Source organism: Panthera pardus, unplaced genomic scaffold (assembly GCF_024362965.1).
Source record: "Panthera pardus isolate Hobbes unplaced genomic scaffold, ASM2436296v1 HiC_scaffold_16, whole genome shotgun sequence".
Lineage (NCBI taxonomy): Eukaryota > Metazoa > Chordata > Mammalia > Carnivora > Felidae > Panthera > Panthera pardus.
In genome coordinates, this window is record NW_026526721.1 from 116,490,622 (window position 1) to 116,512,365 (window position 21,744).

At 39.5% G+C, this 21,744-nt stretch overlaps 1 protein-coding gene across 2 annotated transcripts in view; it reads left to right on the forward strand.

Annotated features, from left to right (window-relative positions):
- The first annotated feature begins 2,171 nt into the window (after positions 1-2,171).
- LOC109260613 (phospholipid scramblase 1-like) overlaps positions 2,172-21,744 on the forward strand; it is a 30,918-nt gene continuing 11,345 nt past the window's right edge. The window contains exons 1-7 of one of the 2 annotated variants that reach the window (XM_019438950.2): positions 2,172-2,437; positions 7,701-7,726; positions 9,093-9,235; positions 10,927-11,007; positions 15,501-15,808; positions 17,449-17,491; positions 20,381-20,601. In XM_019438950.2, coding sequence (XP_019294495.1) covers positions 9,196-9,235; positions 10,927-11,007; positions 15,501-15,808; positions 17,449-17,491; positions 20,381-20,601 — 693 coding nt within the window. In that variant the 5' untranslated portion in view covers positions 2,172-2,437; positions 7,701-7,726; positions 9,093-9,195. The remainder of the gene's footprint in view (positions 2,438-7,700; positions 7,727-9,092; positions 9,236-10,926; positions 11,008-15,500; positions 15,809-17,448; positions 17,492-20,380; positions 20,602-21,744) is intronic. The other variant, XM_053903735.1, reaches the window with a different exon arrangement.

Consider the following 21,744-nt stretch of genomic DNA (forward strand, 5'->3'; position numbering starts at 1 on the left):
AAACCAAAAACTATAAGCAAAAAAGTCAAAACAAGAAGTAATAAACAAATCTATCGTTCTGATGAGAAATTTTAATATTCCTCTGAATAATTGGTAGAATAAACAAACAAAGTATCAGCTAAGGTAACAGCATAATTAAGAAATTGACCTAACACATGGGGCACCTGGGTGGGTCCCTCGGTTAAGCCTCTGACTTTGGCTCCGGTCATGATCTCACGGTTGGTGGGTTCAAGCCCCACATCAGGCTCTGTGCTGACAGCTCAGAGCCTGGAGCCTGCTTCAGATTCTGTGTCCCCCTCTCTCTCTGACCCACCCCTGCTGTGCTCCATCTTTCTCTGTCTTTCAAAAATGAATAAACATTAAAAAAATACATTTTAAAAGAAATTGCCCTAACACAAAAAAATACAATACCATACTCAACAACTGAAGAGTATACCTATTTTTCAAGTATTTATAAAGTGTGTACAAAAATTGGCTATGTACTGAAGGGCCATAATGCAAGTCTCAAAAAATTTCAAATGATTAAAACTATTCACAGTATATTCATGGACCACAATACAACTATAAATGATAAGGTAACTAGAAAATACTAACTTCTTGGCAATTAGGAATAAACAGGTGTAAGGAAGGAATCATATTGGATGTCCTAACGTACAGTAGGCTTTTGAAAATAAGAGAGAAAGCCCAGAGGTGAAAAGTAAAAAACACAGTAAAAGATGATTTAAAAATGAAAGAGTTGTGAAAGCAACTTTAAATAAGATTATAATCCAGAGACCCAGTAAGTAGGCCTCTGTTAAATGAGGGATTCAGTCCACAAAATGTAAAGAGCACAACAAATCAGCAAGTGCAAAAAATATCCCAATCTGGGGCGCCCGGATGGCTCAGTCGGTTAAGCGTCTGACTTTGGCTCGGTTTATGATCTCACGGTCCATGAGTTCGAGGCCCGCCTCGGGCTCTATGCTGACCGCTCAGAGCCTGGAGCCTGCTTCAGTTTCTATGTCTCCCTGTCTCTCTGACCCTCCCCCCTTCATGCTCTTTCTCTCTCTGTCTCAAAAATAAACAAACAATCCCAATCTGACAGAAAACTCTGTATTAAATGTCAGACATAACCCAGAATAAAATGTTAAAATGTTCAGTAACCCTCTGAATGATTACTGAATATCACCAACAGTCAGAATTAACAAAAACAATAACAAGGTCATACTTGCCAATTAGAATAGCAAACATTTAGAATTGATATTCAGGAAGTGGAGAGGTGGTAAAACTTTATTGGCAGAAGAACAGTGGTAGATTAATGATATTTATTGAGTGCTTACTCTGTGATAGGCATCACTTAAACTTTTTGCGTATTTTAACTTCCTTAATCCTCATAAAAATCTTATGAGGTAGATAAAATACCCTCATTTTACAGATTAAAAAAGAAGCACAGAGATTCTAATTTGCACAGTCACAGAGACGAGAAGGGATTCAAACTCAAGCGGCTGGTTTCCTCCCTCCTTTCTTACTTTTTTTCTCAATTTCGCTTTCTAGTCCCCTCCCTTTCAGTACCCTCTTCCTTCCTCCAAGGAGGTGTCTTGGTAATCCTTCAAGTATCTGTCAACAGAGTCATGGGAAGAAGAAAAGGGGAGGGGAGGTGGAGAAAGTTTGCTTCACCTTTTCTCCACACTCATCTTTATTGTGTGGAAGATCACAGGTTCCTTTTGTAAATAAAATAATTTCATGAAAAAAAACTCAATGAGTCCTTTAGCTCAGCTCAACAAATATCTGTTCACTGAGTCTGTTTGCCGGTCGGGCGGCGGTGGTGAAGAAAAATTCAACAGTCTAAACACGTCTAGTCGGGGTGATTGTTAAAAGTTGTTCATGGCGTTGGGGGTGGGGTGGGGTGGGGGAGAGGGCAGAGGAGAGAGGGAGGCAGAGAAAGGGAAAAACCGGCAAGAAGGAGAGGGTGAGACAATGAGACACAGAGACATTGGGAGAGAGACAGAGAGTCAGAAAGCTACAGAGAAAAAGCCCCGTCGAGACAAACACGCCGGACCCGTCCTCATTTGTCCCCGGGACCAGCGCTGCTCACAAGCTTTGCAAGTAACAGAAATGTAAGTGATGCAGGTTGAGAGCCGAGAAACGGAAGTTCCCTACGGTTTGGCGCCCACGACAGCACCCCCACGGCAGCCACTCCCCTGCGGAGGACTTAACGTGTCGGAGCGGGCGTCCACCTCCCAGTTAGTTAGCTCTCCGTCGCCCTCGCCACTGAACTGACTTCGGAATCTCTGGGGGGAGCGAGGAAGGGGGCGGGGGCCTGCAGCTCTCACGCCCTCCGGCAGCGACGCGGGCGCGCCGGTGGGAGAGCCCTTTTGTGTACCTAGGATCCGGGAAACGAAACCGAGAGCGTGTCCGCACCTCGGAGGTTCTCGGCAGCGCGGAGCACCTGCAGCCCCAGGTGGGCGGGCGCCTTTCTCGCCCCTGGGCCCCGCGCGCGCACCGGGCGCCGGACTCGCGTGGGTTCCCGGGGCCGGTTGCGCGGCGCTGGGGGCCGCTAGCGGGGGCGGGGCGCGGGGTCCGGCCAGCTGTGTTTGTGCGGGGTGAGCTGAGTAGAGGAGGCGGGCAGGCGGGCGGGCGGGCGGGCGGGCGGGGGGGGGGGGGGAGGGGGTAGAGTCCCGGGGAAGCGACCCCCGGAAGCGGAGCTGCGACTCGCGAGTGGCCCCAGTTGGCCCCCAGGCCCCACCACCCGGCACCACTGGTAAGGTGTTTCTTGCCCGAAACTGCCTTGCGTGCTCAGCGCCCCTTTACTACTACTGCCCACCTCTTGGCCGCGCTGAAGAACCCGGCAAGAACCAGGACTGTGGGTGTCTGCTGTCGCGCTGGGAGGATTAGAAGAGATGATTAGTGGGGCCTCTTAGCTGTCATAAAACAGTATGTATTCATTAGGAGTACGGTGTACCCTAAACCTGTGCTAGTCACTCTGGAACACCAGACGAATCGGAAAGATAGAGCTGGTTTATAGCATAGAAGCTAAGACCATTAATTAGTTCAGGAGCCCACCTGATTTGAATCCTACCTCTACTACTTAATTGCTGTGGACTCTGAACCAGTTTCTTCATCCTTGTGCTTTCCTGGCCTCATCTCTGAAATTGTGCGATGGTCAAAAAAGAGTTACAAGACTTACAGTATGGCGTGTATTAGTGTAAAGCTGTGGGAGCTGTGCTAGCCCCAAGAGTACTCGGTAAGGTTAGCTTTTATTATGTTTGATACTTGACAAAATCCCTGCTTCTAAACTCACGAGTCTGGTTCCCACATGGTTTTATTTCTAGGGTTATTCCAGTAAATCTTGGAATGGCCACTTCTCAGTTCCAGGAACTGGCGAGCATTGTTTCTCCTAGTTGAGCAATTTGAGAAATATGGTTTACTCATCTTTCCCTTTTTTAAAATGAAAAGGGAAACGAGTGGATTTCTGCAGTGGATACAAAAAGTGGCATGTGTGCTCTGAGAAACAGTGTGGAGGTTCCTAAAAAATTAAAAATAGATCTACCCATGACCCAGCCATAGCACTGCTAGGAATTTACCCAAGGGATACAGGAGTGCTGATGAATAGGACCACTTGTACCACAATGTTTATAGCAGCACTTTCAACAATAGCCGAATTATAGAAAGAGCTTAAATGTCCATCAAGTGAGGAATGGATAAAGAAGATGTGGTTTATATATACAATGGAATACTACTTGGCAATGAGAAAGAATGAAATCTGGCCATTTGCAGCAACGTGGATGGAACTAGAGAGTGTTATGCTAAGTGAAGTAAGGCAGAGAAAGACAGATACCAGATGTTTTCGCTCATATGTGGATCCTGAGAAACTTAACAGAAGACCATGGGGGAGGGGGAGGGGAAAAAAACCTTATGGAGAGGGAGGGAGGCAAACCATAAGAGACTCAAATAGTGAGAACAAACAGGGTTGCTGGGCGGTGAGGGAGAGGGGAAAGTGAGTGATGGGCATTGAGGAGGGCACCTGTTGGGATGAGCACTGGGTGTTGTATGGAAACCAATTTGATGATAAATTATATTTAATATATTAAAAAAAAACCGAAAAGTGGCATGTAAAATTAGTGGCTGGGTCAGAGATTCAGCAGCGTTCCCATTAGTAAGGGAGCTGTTCTTTATGAACAAAAGGAGTGAAATCATACTGTGCACATATTGTTCAGTCAACAAGCAGCAGTTAAGTCTCTTGTCCTGGACAAGACAGGCCATATTCTGGTCTTTGAGAGCATAGAATGCAGGTAGAGAGACATTAAATGGGTACGAACTGTGTCCCATATACCTCTCTATTCTCATGTCTGATTATCTTTTTGTTGTTGTTGTTGTTGTTGTTGTTGTTGTTGTTTATAATCCACAAGTCTTTCATTTCCTTGAATGAGTCAAGCTCCCTGTAGCCACAGGACTTGTACAGTTCCCTCTGTGTATAATGCCTAACTACCTGTCTCAACCCCCAGCCCATGGCCTGGTGGATTTTAGACTACCTTTGGCTCTCAGATTCAAAGGAAGTTTAGGGATATAGATTTCTACCATTGTCATTAGAGCAGTAACGTTTTCCTAAAATAATTAAGAACATGTGTCTGCCTCTTGGGACTCAGAAAAATTTAAGTGGTTTGTTCTTAATTAAGAAGTAAATGTGGATAAAGAATCCAAATCTAGTTTATGCCTAGTTTATAGGCATAGTAGTCTTAGGAACTTCCAAAATTATGGATGCTTCCCTTGGGTTCCAGATTTTACATCAATAACTTTTTTGGAAAGCAATAAGATAGAAATTTCAGGACCCCAAGAGATAGATGGGTCAAGAATGTCACTGTCCTGTGAACTGTGGAACCATGACTGATGTCACCAGCATCATTTCTCCTTATGCCTGATGGAAGAGGTTTATCATTTTCAAATAGCCCAGAGCAGCAATGGGTCTTGTTGAGGAAAACAAAGGCAAAAAAATGTAGTTTAAATTAAATCCCCTTACAGCTTGAAGCCCAGTGATACCAGAGACCTGCAGTCTGTAACATTCCGTAGGAATTTACGGCTGCCTTAAGGCCTTCATGTTTACATTCCATTAAAAACTAGAAGCAACCTTATCTTGACAGTAGCTAAATCTTCGTCCTGTAAGACCCTGATTTCAGCATACAGAAATTTCTTAGAAACTAACTTTATGTCCCCTCCTCCACAAACCTTCAAATACATTATCACTCCTCACAGTCACAGAGCAGCTCTTCTGCCCACAGATTCTGACCCTGTGCTTTAATAACATCATATTTTTGCACCAAACATGTCTCAGGAATTCTTTCTTAGCCATTTGCTTATGAACTCCACTTCAAATTGCATCAGGTCTTATGGTGTCTAATAGAATAATTTTTACCAGAGATGTACTTACTTGTATATAGTATATGATGTGTTAAATCTCAGAAATTCTCATTTAGCAGAGTTAGGGAGGAGTGTATAGTAATCAGATTATAATTTGAAACTATATATTTGTCTTGAAGTAATTAAGATTCCAGTGGTACAACATATATGACTTTCTTAGAGACTTTTTTTTAGTACAGGATGAATATGATGTTCTTTTTCTTGGAAAATTTTCTAGGATATTTTTCTTATTAAGAGTAGTGGAAGGCAGGGGTGTACCTGGCTGGCTCAGTTGGTAGAGCCTGTGACTCTTGATCTCAGGGTTGTGAGTTCAAGCCTCACATTGGGTGTGGAGCCTACTTAAAATAAATAAATTTAAAACAAAAAGAGTAGTGGAAAATATTATTTAAAAGTTATCATGTTAATTAATTAATGAAATCACCCAGGACTCAGCCTAGTCATTTCCAAAACTGAGTGACATTACCTCTTGTTAATAGACCCTTAAGTTTGAGAATATCAAAAGATCTTTAAAACAGCAAACAGGAGTGGACAGGGTGTTGTGGTATCATCTTTATTCCACAAGTGCTTTATTCTACCTGGCACACAGGTGACTACAACTGTCACTTAATATTTTGTACCAGAACTTATGACCTGCCACGTTTTGTGCTTGAGATATTATGTAACTGCAAAAATACTAAAACCTACAGCAAAGAGAGGACCCAGATTATGTTCTGCAGTAGTTCTGCCATTAGGGACTTATTCTCACACATGTGCCATTTTAAGACTCAAAATAATGTAACCAAATTGGAAAGAAAAGAGCAAATAGGGACAAATAAGCTCTGCTTTAGAGTCTGTTCAGTTTCACTTCCTGGGGTCTCTGGGGAGAGGTTTTGCCTTATGACTTAATTGCAATTAACAGGCATCAAGGGGGTTGGGATTAAAAGTGGAGAGATCAGGGGGAAAAGAATCAAGGAACTGGAAGGCAGAAGTGGTGAGGGAGCATAAGGCAAGCTGACAGGCTGCAACCCACCCCCACCCCGGGGGGAATCCCTGTGATTCTCCTCAGGCACTCCTGGCTGCCCAAGAACAAAGGAAAGGGGAAAAAGAAATGGTTAACTGATAGAGATCATTGTGCCCAGTACCTGAGTCTCCCTCCCATCTATTTACAAATATTTTACAAATATCAATAGCCCAATCTCCAGAAACCGATGGACCTCGTTTCCTGGAGCCTCAGCATCACCCCTCCTTAGGGCTGTGGAAGACAAAAACAGAAGGAAATGGCAGATAGAACTAAATTTCCTTGTAACCTGCAGCCCATTGACAAATACTTGAGTCTGGCCTAGTAAACTGTTTCTCCAGGAAGTCCCTACTGTCTTAATGCTAATGCTTTCCTAGAGGGAAAACAACCTTAGCTTGACAACAGTTAGGCCTCCAGTATCCTGGGAGTCTTCTTTAGCATATGCAAATCTCACTGGAAACTTTCCCTGGACTTTACCACCCCCCCAACTCCCTATTATATAGCCAGTCTCTCCTCAAAGTCCCAGGGCAGCTCTTCCTGCCCACGGGTCCTGTCCCCGTGCTTTATTTAATAAAATCACCTTTTTGCACCAAAAACATCTCCAAGAGTTCTTTCTTGGCCGTCAGTTCCGGATCCCACGAACCCCACTGTCACCCCAAAAACCTCATCAGAAGTGCCGAGTACAATGGTTTTTTGGGGTTTTTTAATTATTATTTTGTATAGAAATAACCTAACACAAAGTTTTGGTTGGATTGTGATGGTGCTACAACTATGACAACCCCTGAGAGTGGATTTTCTGGCTAAAAGTATATCTTGTAACATAACAAAGAGTCAGGCCTTTTCAAATTTGCTGTTCAAGATGGGCAGAATTTATCCATAGAATCTGGAATCCAGAGATATTTGCATTAGTGTGGTCTGATAGCTAACCCATCTGTCTGTCCTCGTGAACCTAGAGCCCAGCCTCCTTTGCGTAGACTGGAAGGCTTCAGTTTTTGACTTGGTTACAAGGTGGGGTCTTAGGTTTACAGCGTTTTCCTCTCAGCTTTCTGCCTTATAGGACCTTCTCCCCGCCAAGGTTTGTGGAAAACGTCCACCATCCTGGGGTGACGCACAACTTCTTAAGTCATACTCAGAATCACATCAACAGGGGATGGGATCAAGACCAAAGGGTTTAAATAACCAGATTCTGGTAGGCTAGATGAATAGAGGAATATTCTATGTGTACGTATAGTTTCATAATATCTTGTTACAACAGTCATATTTGACCTATAAATTTGTAGACAATGTAGTAATATCAGGTCTTCTTTTTCAGAACTCTATAAATCATGGAAAAGCAAAGTAAGTAATTTAAGTGTTGACTTCCTTTTATAATGTTAAATCTGTTGTTAATATGTTCTTTGTCTTATATGATGTTGTATTCAGTTTCTGAAAGGATGTAATTTACTTTGTTTATGCTCCAGAACCCGAAGTCTAGGTCATTTTTTTTTTTTTTTTTACTGTAAAGACAATGTACATATATATCCACTACTGCTAGTTTTTCCTGTAAAAATAAAACCTTAGATAAGCCTAAGGAATTTTAGTCTTACTGGGAAATATGTTATATAATTTATACTATATTCCATTGAGGTCAGTTTTCCCCTTTTTGTGTGCATTTTACATACATAAACATCATTCAACTCAAATTAACCAGATAATAAATCTAATATGTCAGATCATTGTAACAAAATCTTTGGATATATCCCTGCTATATATTTCCCAACATCCACGCATGAACAGGTTTAATAAATACCAATGATTACGTTCTGGCTTTTTTCCTATCAAGAAAATTCTAAATAAGATGGATATCGACCAAGCATATAATAAAAGACTTTGTTTTTGTTTTTTTTAATCTAAAGTTCTGAAGAGAAAAGCAATGTATGTGGGGGAAAATATGAAAAAAAAATCCTGTTTTATGAGAAGATTTACATTATCTGTTTACTTTTGTTTAGATACTGAAGACATGTTTATCTCTCACCATAATGTCAGCCTTACTAGCTGTATTAGATACTCTTTAGGACTAGAAACCTCAGCTTTCCTTCATGAAGCTTCATGATCTCTTAATGTTTGCTATATGAATTTAATTTTACTTACAAAACTCAAGCCTTCTTAAATGTAAATTGATACAGTATTACACTTTCTATCTGCTACAAGCATTAGGATGCTTCAGATCACCATAGAAAGATTCTTTTTGCCACGGTCATAGTCACCTTTTAACTCTTCATCTTCATATACATAATTGTTTGTATATCTGTGTGTATGTGCATAAATACGAATTAAATGTATACATGTATATAAATACATTAGAAGTAAAAAAATATCTTTATATTAATGTGACAGTTCCATTTCACAAATGCAGAAATCCATTCATAATTCATATGATCTTTGGTATATTTGACCACTTGCTTATTTGCTTATTTTCCCTCTGTATGAATTCCTGCTGAAATTCCTAAAACCAGGATTAACACTCTGGAACCAAAACCCCAGAGATCATGAGCTTCTAATTTCTTGAATCTGTCAGCTCCTAGATATGTATATGTATTTACTATTGTTCAAACACTGGTACCTAGAGGTGCCAAAATGTGCCCTATCATTTAAGAGTAGGTATGTTAGTCAGACTTGCAGTGTTTTCCTTGAGATCTGTTAAGCGTGATCCGGTTGTTTCCAGCTCAGGTGGGGAGTGGCAGCGGTGGGCAAAGCCTTGAGAGCTAGAGAACTAGGAACTCGGCCACTCACTTGAAGCCAACAAACAAGGGAATGGTTGGGATGGAATGACTTTTGTGGTATTTGAGAGATCTGCAATCAGTCAGGGTACGTTGTGGCAACTGTTTAGGGAAAAGCCCTGATGAAAGTAGAGGGTTCTGTTACCGGAATATGCACCAGCTCTGTGGACTCCATTCTGCTGAAGTTACCATGAAGCTGATTGCGTGAAGGAGAAGGCTGGCTCACAACCCAGCTTTCCCGCTGAAACCACATGAGTTGAGTAGCCTTTGAAGGCCTCTGATAAAGAAGTGTGTAGACAATGTATCAGATGGAAAGTTTGACTAACTTTTTCTTCTGTATTGATGCCATGTGCTCATCATTCAATAAGAAACTATTTTGGGTTTATAGTTAGCAAGCCATAATGAGCCAGAGGAGGACATGGGACAAATGCAGTGTCCACTAGACCTTAAGTTCTATGAAGACAGGGCCAGGATAGCCTCAGAGCTTAGCTCAGAGGCAATACAGGAGATGGCCAACAAGTATTTATTGTCTGGCTGGGGCGGCTGCTAAACGAGTGACTAGGAAACACAAATATGAAGGACTAGGAGGTTCAACCATTTGTACGTATATTAAGAATATTCAATGTTTAATGTATTTTATTGTTATTCAGTCAGTTATGATTTTATTGGGCAAAATCAGTCAGATACTAGGAAGTTCCTTATTGGGTATTCTTATTGGTATTGGATATTCTTGAATTCCTTATTGGGAATTCAACCTTATTGGGTAATTGCAGAGTAAGCATAAAAAGGATATTCAATATTGAAATATATGCACTATTTTAAATATTTTGAAAATAATTCTTTGGGACCCCTGGATGGCTCAGTCAGTTAAGCGTCCAACTCTCGATTTCAGCTCAGGTGATGATCTCATAGTTGTAAGGTCAAGCCCCCATGTTGGGCTCTGCGCTGGACTTTGTGCCTGCTTGATATTCTTGGTCTCCCTCTCCTCCCTCCCCTGCCCCTCCCCTGGTTACACGAGTGTGCATGTGCTCTCCCTCTCAAAGATAAAAGGAAAAGCTAATTGGTATAGCAATAACTAGGTATCTTTAAAAATCATCATACTATTTCCATCATCATCCCTATATCCAAGTAGTTTCATTTCTCTCTCTCTTCCTTTACAGTCTGTATGTGGTTCTAAAACACTTTTTTCCCCTAATACCAACATGGAATTAGGTATTAACACTTGGAACACTTCCAAATATGGAACACTCATCAGGCATGTTTGAAAGCTAGAAGTTCAGCCCCGGTAACTCAGCTGTCTCATTTTATCCAAAAAGGAATTTGTTTGAAACCGATGCTCCTGCCAATTAAGTCTGATAACAAACAGCTTTTGTTAAGTGAAGAAATCACTTTATTTTAGTACAGCACAAGATCATATAAAGATCATGTCAATGGAAATTATCTAAGGACAATGTATTTTTCTTTCTAATACATATTTATTTTTTTTATTTTTTTTATTTAAAAAAAATTTTTTTTTTAACATTTATTTATTTTTGAGACAGAGAGAGACAGAGCATGAACAGGGGAGGGTCAGAGAGAGAGGGAGACACAGAATCTGAAACAGGCTCCGGGCTCCGAGCTGTCAGCACAGAGCCCCATGCGGGGCTCGAACTCACGGACCACGAGATCGTGACCTGAGCGAAGTCGGCCGCTCAACCGACTGAGCCACCCAGGCGCCCCTTATTTTTTCTAATATATATTTCATTAAAGCAAATATGTTTACCTTTCCCTAAATTGCAGACGGACAAATGAATGCTCCTCACCCAGGAACGAATTTACCACCTGACTATCCCCCTCAATATCCTTCAGCAACACTCCAAGGTAAAACTTTTGTCTAAGAATAAAAATCCAAAAGTACTCAATTACTGATATTCCCCAAAGGGCGTATGTATGGGTGTGTGTCTGCCTTTGTTTGTGTATTTTAGTAGTGTCTTTTATTAAAAGTATAATAATGAAATTGGCAGCCTAGTTCTTGATTTTTTTTGTCTGACTATATATTATCATAAATAATATCATAAAAGTAATGTTTACTTATGCAGGATAGTAAAGATATAGAGTTAACAAAAACAGTCCATTTACATGTAGCAAATAAAATAAAGTTTGCATAGAAGTAAAATATTTAATTGATCCTTCATCTGTTCTGAAAATTGTCATCACATAATCACATTTAGATTTATCCCTGGGTATTTTTGAGTCCTATATTAGCTGAGGGTAATCATGTACAGTGAGAGTCACAGAAAAGACGTGAGTGCTTAAAACTGGAAGCTGTAGGTAATAAAAGTGTAGTGCTTGGGGGTCATTCTCATTTTCACTTTGTAACATATATGAAAGCTTTGCTTTTTGTACGCATGCTTAATCATGCCTTATATCTAAGAAAAGTAATCGAGTCCTATCACTACATTCTAGGGAGTACATTTTTCCCTTTGAACCAGTGATTGAAAGACCTCAGAGATTTTCATGTAGACAAATGCAGTTATCAAAATTACCAGAACTTCACTATATGGCAAAATTGATGGTGTACCCAGATTTGCAAGTAGTCAGGCTACTTCCTTCTTGAGAGACCGAGAGACCACTCTGGAGATTTAGGATCAAAAGGTATCCGGTTTGGGTAGATGGGTGTATCCATTTTGTATTCTACTCTGAGCGAGTAACTCTGCTTGGGAACTCAATGGCCTGTTTAATTGTGTAGCCAAGAAACTTCCCAGCGGGGCCTGGATCACATCCAGGTGTTTGCCGTTAGAAGAATCTGAGCTAGAATATCTCTAAGGAGATAGTTCTCAAGGGTGCCTGCCCTTAAGTATTACGTGGACGATTTTAAAACACTGTACCCGGGCACTGTCCCGGGAGAATTAAAGCAGAAGCTCAGGTCACGGGACCCAGGGATTGGTAATTTTTTTAATTACCCAGTTAGTTGTAATGTGCAACCAGGGCTGAGAACCGCTGCCGTAAATTCTTATGGTGGTTGTTTGATGAATTATTAGCAAGCTGGAATATTCATCCAGGGCACTTGGAGAATGATTTAATCCACCCCACAGCTAGTTAAAATGAGGTGATACATAATTAAATTCAGTTATAATCAGACTTGAGAGTTTGTGAGAAAAATAGCCTAATTTTATTTCACAAGTCCAAGGCCATATATAGTGCAGGTCTTAATATGACAATGATGCTAACAATAGTGACAGTTTAAAATTGAGAGCTTACTGTGCATAATGTGAATAAACTCATTTAACTGTCAATCTTAGGAGGTAAATAGCATCATGTACCCAGTGTGCAAGTGGGAAAAAGGCAAAGAGAGGCTGTATCAGATTTCAAGTTCTGGCTTCTGCACTAAATGGCTGTGTGGTGGTTCATACAACTCGTTATACCTGCAAGTCTCAGTTCTTAGCTATAAAACAGGAATAACATTTTCTCATTCAGGTTAGCTTGGAGATTAAATGAGAGTATACGTAAAGCGCCTGGTATAATGATTTACAAATACTGAGTGACAGATATTTGCAATTATGTGAAGAATCTATTAAATCAGTTAGACCTTATACAAATGAAAATATCCAAATTTCAGGTAATTCTATATGTTTAATCCGTTATTTTGGAAATAATCAACTATCCTCTCTCTCCAAGGGTCTTGAGAAGATTAAAATAATGCTAATGTGAACTCACATGTCCTCCTCATTGGCTTGCCTGTGGTCTGATCTTTGCACTGTAGCCAGTGATCTTTAAAAATGCCTATCTGTCCATATTACAGACAGTATTCAGTGTGTACATCATTGGTTTTTCATTGCTTTTAGGATAAAGGCCAAAAGGCTTAATTTGGTTCACCAGACAGGGCCTCCCCTGCCTTCTCTTTACCTGTCTATTAAGCCTGGCTCTCTGCTATTCAAGTCGACTTGGCTTTTTACAGATTATTAGGAACGCTGTATGTGTTACTATCCCAGGGCTTGTCTGTGGAACGTTTTTCTCCGTGCCCCTGGTCTTCTCTACTCCTTTGTATCCTTTAGATCTCAGCTCAAAGGCAGCCCTCAAGGAAACTGTCCCAACTCCTCCCTTTTCTTTCTCCCCATCCCATCACTTTCCTCTGGCATATAGTCATAAAAATCTGGTCCCTCCTTTCAAAGAGCTTGTCTTCGATTCTAGTTAATCAGTTGATCATACTGGTGTTGTAGATCCCTAGAGTAAAGGATAAAATATGAAGTTATCTTCCCCATTAGGCAGTGAGGGCATCTGCATTTCTTATTTTAAATCCCAGTGCTCAGCACTCCCACAAACTTTGTAAGATATAAATCAGATTATGGAACTCACTTGTCTGCTTAAAATCCTCAAAGGCCTGTCGATCACACTTGGAATCAAATCTAAGCTCCTTATTAATGGGCTCCCTAGATGAACTGTTTCTAGGTTTTCACTGACAACAGTTTCCACTCTTCCTCTCCCTTATGATGTTTCTCTCTGCCTCAAACGTGCCAAATTCATTCCTGAAATCAGGGATTTTTGCATTTGGTTTTCCTTCCTCCCGCAACATTTCTTACCAGCTCTTTACACAAAGCTTTACCTTTCTCATATCTTAGATCTCAACAGAATTTTTTCTATCTGAAGTACCTAGTTGATACCTTTCCCTCTCCACCATGCATTTTCTCTGTGAGTTCAATCTGAAATCTTTTTAAAAAAATTTATTTCCTCTCTCCCAAAAGTAGCCTGTAAACTCCCTGAGGGCAGGTTGCCTTGTTGAGAACTGAATCCTCTGATCCTAGAACAGAGCCACCCACATTATAGAACATCTGTAAATATTTATTTGTTGTGAGAAAGAATGAATTATAAAAACTATATTTAAAAGATACTAGTAGGAGGTTTAATCTCCTAAGAAATCTTTTTTTTAAATTTTTTAAAAAATCTTTATTCACTTTTTGAGAGAGAGACAGAGCGCAAGCAGGGGAGGAACAGAGAGAGAGGGAGCCACAAAATCCAAAGCAGGCTCCAGGCCCTGAGCTAGCACCACAGAGCCCGACGTGGGGCTCGAACTCACGAATCGTGAGATCACGACCTGAGCCGAAGTCGGACGCTCAACCGACTGAGCCACCTAGGTGCCCCAGAAATCTTTTTAATAGTGGATGTATCTTGCCATCAGTGGTTTTTTTTTAAGTATTTATAAATTGTATAATCTAAGTATTAAATTTTACGTAGCCTTTTCTGTTAAAATATTATGGAACACATTCCTTTGAAATTGTATTCCATTGCTATGGATTACTATTCTGTGGACTATTCATATAAGCTTATGAAGCTTCATTGTAATTACAAATTCACATAGAATACAAAGTATACACTTAGTAAATTTATTCTTCTCCTGTGCTTATTAAATACTCAAGGCAAGTTTGCCTGTTGTAACTTTTTATCTTCCTTGGTTCTCTAACTGTATTTTCCAGAGTGCTGAGGGTGGTAAATTATGAAATTTAAATTTGTAACCTAACTATCAATAATGATTTCTTTTTTTTTTTTTTTTTCTTTTTGCTTTTCATGTAGGAAGTCTTAGGATAGGAATGCACCATGGGGTAAAAGTTCAGGCAAATTGTTAACCCAGATAAGCCTCTGGACAGTTCTGGAAATAAGGATGTGTCTTTACCTCTACGCCAGAGTTTCTCAACAGCAGCACTCTAATATTTTCAGATGGATAATTCTTCTTTTTCAGGATACTATTCTGGCATTTTAGGAAATATTTACCAGCTTCCCTGGCCTCTATCTACCAAATGCCAGTATCACTCTTCCCTCCAGCTATAAACAGCCAAAAATGTCTCCAGAGCTTGCCAAAAATTCCTTGAGGGGGCAAAACCACCCCCAGTTCTGTACATAAAGGAGGTACCATTTCTAACAATCATCTTTTTTAAATAAATTAATCTTTTTTTAAAAAAAATAGAGTGCTTTGGTTTTAGAAATGCTGACTCAAAGCCTTTATTTTGGGCCTTTTACTCTTTCTTGCCATCTTTCGTTTCTCTTAAGGCATTCCATAATCCTTATAAAGGTGACTCTAGACCATTGTTGATTTTCTGTCACTTTCTTAGGTTTCAAGTATCTTTGCAACTGAGATTCGAATGGTGGGTAAGTCTTGGGCCAACTCTGTTCACAGCCCCAAACCCTGTAAGAGTGGATATGAAACTACAGATACTTCATTGAAAAGTCACTGAAGGATAAAAACACAGAGTTTAAGCTTCGTAGAAACAAGATATCTGAGCTGCAATTTGAGTTTGTAGAGTTTTAGGAGTAATCCCAAAAGAGTTCATGTTTCCATTTTTCTGTGCAGTTACAAATTATTTCACTTGTTTTTATTTTAGGACCTCCAGGACATACTGGCTACCCTGGCCCCCAGGTTGGCTACCCTGGCCCCCAGGTTGGCTACCCTGGCCCCCAGGCTGGCTATCCTGGCCCCCAGGCTGGCTATCGTGGCCCCCAGGCTGGCTATCCTGGCCCCCAGGCTGGCTACTCAATTCCACCAGCTGGTTATTCAGGTGCTGGCCCAGTAGGGTTTCCTGTCCAACACCAGCCTGTGTATAATCAGCCAGGTGGACCTGCAGGGGTACCATGGATGCCAGCACCACCACCTCCATCAGGCTGTCCACCCGGATTGGAATATTTAAGTCAGGTAATTTCAAATAAATGAAATACTCATTATATTTTTTTTTATTTTTATTTTTTAATGTTTTTTTTAACGTTTATTTATTTTTGAGACAGAGAGAGACAGAGCACGAATGGGGGAGGGTCAGAGAGAGAGGGAGACACAGAATCTGAAACAGGCTCCAGGCTCTGAGCAGTCAGCACAGAGCCCGATGCGGGGCTCGAAGTCACATACCGCGAGATCGTGACCTGAGCCGAAGTCGGATGCTTAACCGACTGAGCCACCCAGGCGCCCCCACTCATTTTATTTTTTAATAAAACTGTGCTTATAGTTTACTTAATGAAATTAACAAATGACTAATTCACAAAAGTCTGAAATGGCAAAACATTTTTCCCTAACAAATTGCTATAATTCTTCTAGGTCAAGTTAACTTTTAAAGCAAAGTACAAATGTCTTAGGAAATTGTGTTTTCTATGATCTTGAATATAATCCATGGTAATGACCAATAGCAAACCTTTACTAAGCACTATTTTCCAGACTTTGTCCCTAAGTGTAACATATGTATTAACTTATTTAATCCTTTTAGAAACCTATAATATAGGTACTATTAATTACCATCATTTTACAGAAGAGGAACCTGAGGTCCAGAGAAATTATATAGTCAAAACACTAAGGAAGAGGGAATGACTTTTTGCTACTGTAATCTTGGTTCTGGATTTCACTCTCTTTAATCCCAACACCAAATAACATCCAAGGAGGTGGAAAGAAACATTAAACTAAATTTAGTGTTGAGTGTCAATAGTGGTACCAAAAAAAAAAAAAAAAAAGTTCATATTTTGTGTATAACATGAGTCACTTTTTTATTATAATTAATGAAAGTGTATTTTATGATGCTTTGTGCTTTGAAAGAACCAATTTTATTAATGCCATCAGTAAGGGGGAAAAAAATCCTGGATTATAATGTACTGCATGATACCATATCCCAGCGATGTGAGGGCTAGTATTTGTTTAGTGTTAGAAATCTGGTAGGTAGAATAGGAATATGAAATTCTATATGTCTAATCTATAAACAAGTATCCCTGTGGTAACCATCCAGTTTTCAGTAAATGAATTATCTCTCTTGTACTCTCTGTACTAATTTAGTTTCCCACAATGCACTTGGGCAGCAAGTATTGTAAGAACTCTTAGTAGTTCATACATTTTCCAAGAAATACCTTAAACATTTTTTTTAAATCAAGACCTTACAAAATATATAGAGGAAATTATTACCTGCTCCAAAGGATATCAAGCACACTTCTAAATTTTTTTTAGATTTGGACAGAAGCTCTTTAAATGAATAAAGAATCTTAATATCTCTTAAGCCTTTTCAAGAAGGAACTTTTTTTTTTTAATTTTTAGAGGGATTCCAGAGTAAGTCAGTTTTATTTGACCTGGATTTACCCACATTAATAGTGAACACATTCAATAGATTTTCAATTAAAGATATATTGACTTTAATTTTATACTTTTTTAGGTATAAAGTTATATTATTAAATATTGAGAAATATTGATAAGTGATTATGTGCATTTCTTAAAATATAAAAACACTATTGTTAATTTAGTTGGCATAGAAAACATGGAAATACACTTACAGGTTTTTTTGTTTTTTGTTTTTTTTACTATAATAGATAGATCAGATACTGGTTCATCAGCAAATTGAGCTTCTGGAAGGTATGTATTCATTGTATTGATCATATTTCTAGAAAGAGAAGATATTTATGCAGATAAACGCATATCAACAACCACAAATGTAATGCTTTCACTGATGTGGAACAGTTAAATCTAGTTGCTTACAAATGTCTCTCTTCTTCATGATAACAAAATGATGACAATTATCAGTAGCTCATTTCTGGAAATTAGGAGTCAACTAGTAAAATACTGTTACTCTGACAATCTGTCCTCATGATACAGACCTTACCTTAGAAGGAAACCAAACAAAACTTACTTTTGCTCCCCCTGCTCTTTAGAAATCACTCCAGTGATTCTGTCATTTTACATGACTTTCATCACTTCAGCTGTTTTTTCCCCAGTCTGTGATGTTTTTGAGATTGACACAGAGTCACATGCAGTAGTTCAGTTACCTCAGTACATTTCTAAAGCAAGTAAACTTCTTCAGTTTGGATGGGTATATTTTGGAAAATTGTATTCCTGCCTTGGGTTTGCAAGGCTTCTGTTGGAGTGTTGGAGGATGCTGACCAGCAAGCCTGGAGGCTTGGCTTCTTAGAACAGCACTCCTGCTCCTGTGAATGGGACCTAACCTCAATAAATATCTCCTTGGGTACAGCACTCCTGAGATGCAAGATACACTTAAGCTGTTAGATGTTTCAGGACTCTTGCCAGGGGAAAGAGAACTGGATGGATTCATGAACCCGTGTCTTTCTTCTAGATATAAAGAGTCTAATGAACATTTGGCTAGTTTTTAGAATATGTCTGTTAAGTCCTTCACCTCTCTGCAAAGTCCCTTTCTGCTGGTAGAAATATAACATGAATTGTAAAAGCAGAGTAATAGATTTGGTTAGAATATACAGTTGTTGCCTATTTTATTTAAATTGCTTATAATGCACATTGTTAGATACTTATATTGTTCTTGTTTTGCTAGTGTGTATATACTAAGCTTTCTCTAGAAAGGAGTTCTTTGTTGTTTGATAACTTGTGCCCTGAATTTTGTAATGCTTTATCTTAAGAAATTTGTTTTTGAGGTTATGACATCAAAACAAAACAGATACTGTACATTATATAGCACTCCATTTATAGTTTTTAAATGTGTTAGTTTTATATATATTTGTGAAATTTGTATGTGTTAATCATGAGATGTAAATAAAGTAAGCTCCAAATTTAGTAGTTACTAATTCTTCTCTTTTTTAAGAGATGTCTTTAATTGTCCTGTTTTCTTGTCTCAATGAAAGTGTGTATTGTAACATTATGACAATATAAAGAGATATAAAGCTTAGGAGCCTCTGGGTGGTTCATTCCATTAAGCATTGGACTCTTGATCTCTGCTCAGGTCATGATCTCACAGTGAATTCGAGCCCCACAATGGGCTTTGCACTGACAGTGCAGAACCTGCTTGGACTTCTCTCTCTCCTCTCTCTCTGCCCCTCCCCCAGTCTTGCATGCATGCACCCTCCCTCTCTCTCTCAAAACTAAACAAAAATTTAAAGAGCGATGAAGATTAATCCGTTTATTTTTAGCATCTGAGTCTATGACAGGCACTTAAATAGTTCCCATTTCAGAACTTTATAAACAATGATAGCCATAGAATTCTTTTGTTTTATTCTCATTTTTTGAGTAACTTAGAGATTGTATAAACTCATTGATCTCATTTCATAGATGAACAAGCTGAAGAATTTTGAGATTAAGCTACTTAGTAAAACACTTAGATAATTGAATTCCATGTTATGAATCAGTTTATTTTTTTCTCGCATAACATTTAACTGGCAGGTCAAGGGTGTTTTTTACAAAGGAAGAGTCCAGAGCCTGTCTGAGCCAGAGCAAAGGGACTGAAGGGAGGTCAAGATGATGGAATTTATGAAGGATATCTCTATCTGACTAAAAGTCAATCACTCAGATATTAGAGAGTGATTTTTGTCTCTCTGTATATCTTCTAATCGTTATTTTCGTGGCTTCTGACCTGCTATGACCCATGTTAACAAGAATTATAGACAAGCAAGACCATTAATTGTTCCTTCCTGGCTCTAAGCAAGGAGAGGTTTGCAATGTGTGGTTCTGTATGGGAAGCCCATTGGTAAGATACCACTTGAGCGTCCGTATCCAGCATACTTCTGTTTCCCTGTGAAGACATTAGCCCCCTCTGAGGTACAGAGCTCACTTAGGCTGCCACTGGTCTAGACATCCTGTGAGTGGCAACCTTGGTTGCCAAGCACCTCTTCCCCTTGTCGAATATTCATCTCCCACTTCTGAACAACTACCGCTAAGCTAAACAAGGGTCCTCTGGGCCCAATGTGATGTTCTAATTTACCTTCCATTTTCACCCTCTCCCTTCCTACATGTATGCATTAAGAGCAAGCTCTCTCATCACTTTCCCTCATACAGTGCAAAAAAAGATAAGCCATGCATAGGGTGTGTGTGTATACATAAATATATAATCTCAAACCAATTAATTTGATAAAATATATCATAGAGGATAAACATAGCAACCATCTCATATTCCCCTACATAACTGAATGTAAGAAAACTATAGCAAACAGATGGATATTTTGTTCATACGCCTAGCACAACTATTATCTTCTACAGCATTGCTCCATCCCTTAGGAGCAGTCTGTCTTTCTGGAAGAAGTCTATGCAATTAGGAACATGTGAGTTGTTTTCTTTCCCATGTTTCACATACAGATGCTTAATTTCTATTCCTTAATAAACTCTCCTTTCCCTTTCCCTTTCTTCCTCTGTCTAGATCATCGCTAAACACCTTTCCTTTTCTTTCTCCCTGTTTTACTAGAAGTATAATCCAAAAATGGTGTAACTACCTATTGTAGGATCTTAGGATAGATCCAAATTCTTTTTATATAATGGTCATAATGGTTCCCTCTTTTATGTTTTTAGTCATAACAGGTTTTGAAACTAATAACAAATATGAAATTAAGAACAGCTTTGGACAGAAGATTTACTTTGCAGTAGAGGATACAGACTGCTGTACCCGGAATTGCTGTGGGGCTTCTCGGCCTTTTACCATGAGGATTATTGATAATATGGGCCAAGAAGTTATAACTCTGGAGAGACCACTAAGGTGTGACAGCTGTTGTTGCCCTTGCTGCCTTCAGGAGGTCCGTGAGCAATTACCAGAGTGATTTGTAAAGTAGTTCAGAAAGAATTTTTACCCTCTCATTGAACTTACGTAATCAAAAGAGATTTAAAGGACAGTTGGTCCATAAGGTCTTGGACCATAAGGTCTTGGTTTATACTTGAAAGTGAATTATTCAAGAAGAAAGGCAGGTGAAAAACAATTGAGCAGTTAGCCCCATGTTGCATGAGTAGTGTGTCTCATGGGGTTGTGATCAGAGATCTCAGAGACCAGTCTTGTTGATCTTCATGGAGAGTTGAGAAGGTAGGGCACCTTGGACAAGTCCCTTACCTAAAATGAACATGAAAGGCCTGGCCAAAGCCAAAGCAAGGACACTATAGAAAAATATCCCAAAATATCTTAAGTGTGTTCATCTCACAATTTTGGCCAACCTACGTAAGAAACAAACTTAGGAGGAGCCCTCCCTGAAAAATACCAATGCCTGTGTTTTTATGAATCCCTAAAAAAGTTAATGCGTTTGAGTTGCCTATAAGGGGCGTATACTAGTTGTGAGTACCTACCTCCAGAAAGACCAAGTGTCTGTTTCATATTACTTGGCAGCCCAATGATGGAGAATGTGGATCTCAGGGGAGATGCCGGGGCACAGAGACTTTACAGGGATGTGGGGTTTTGCTTGTGTCCCCATTGGCTTGAGACCAGCTCTGCTGGGGTCTCTCAGTCATTCCATACAGGTACCTGTGCCAGCATGAAAGACAGAGTGACAAGCACATGAATATTTGAAGTCTAATACTGTACCTATTTTAAGAAGATAATCGAAGTTGTTCATACTGAATTATTTTTTTCTCCATGTCCTTTAGGTTAGATAGAGTAATATTTATCCATAGGAATCTCTGAGGAGATACTGAGAAATTGATGGGATATGCTCTACAGTATAAATAGTACATTAACATGTATTATACTATTTGATGGTAAAAAACGGACCTAGGAAGTCATCATTTACTGATGAGCACACTGAGGCCCTTTCAAGGTCACCTCCCTAGTAGCAGAGCCAAGACTCCAAGCCTCATTTTCTTTCCATTTTGGCGCCATTGCTATTCATATTTGAAAATTGCACCACCGATCAGACCCATGTTCCTACATCTAAACCACCATTCTTTTTTAAAGT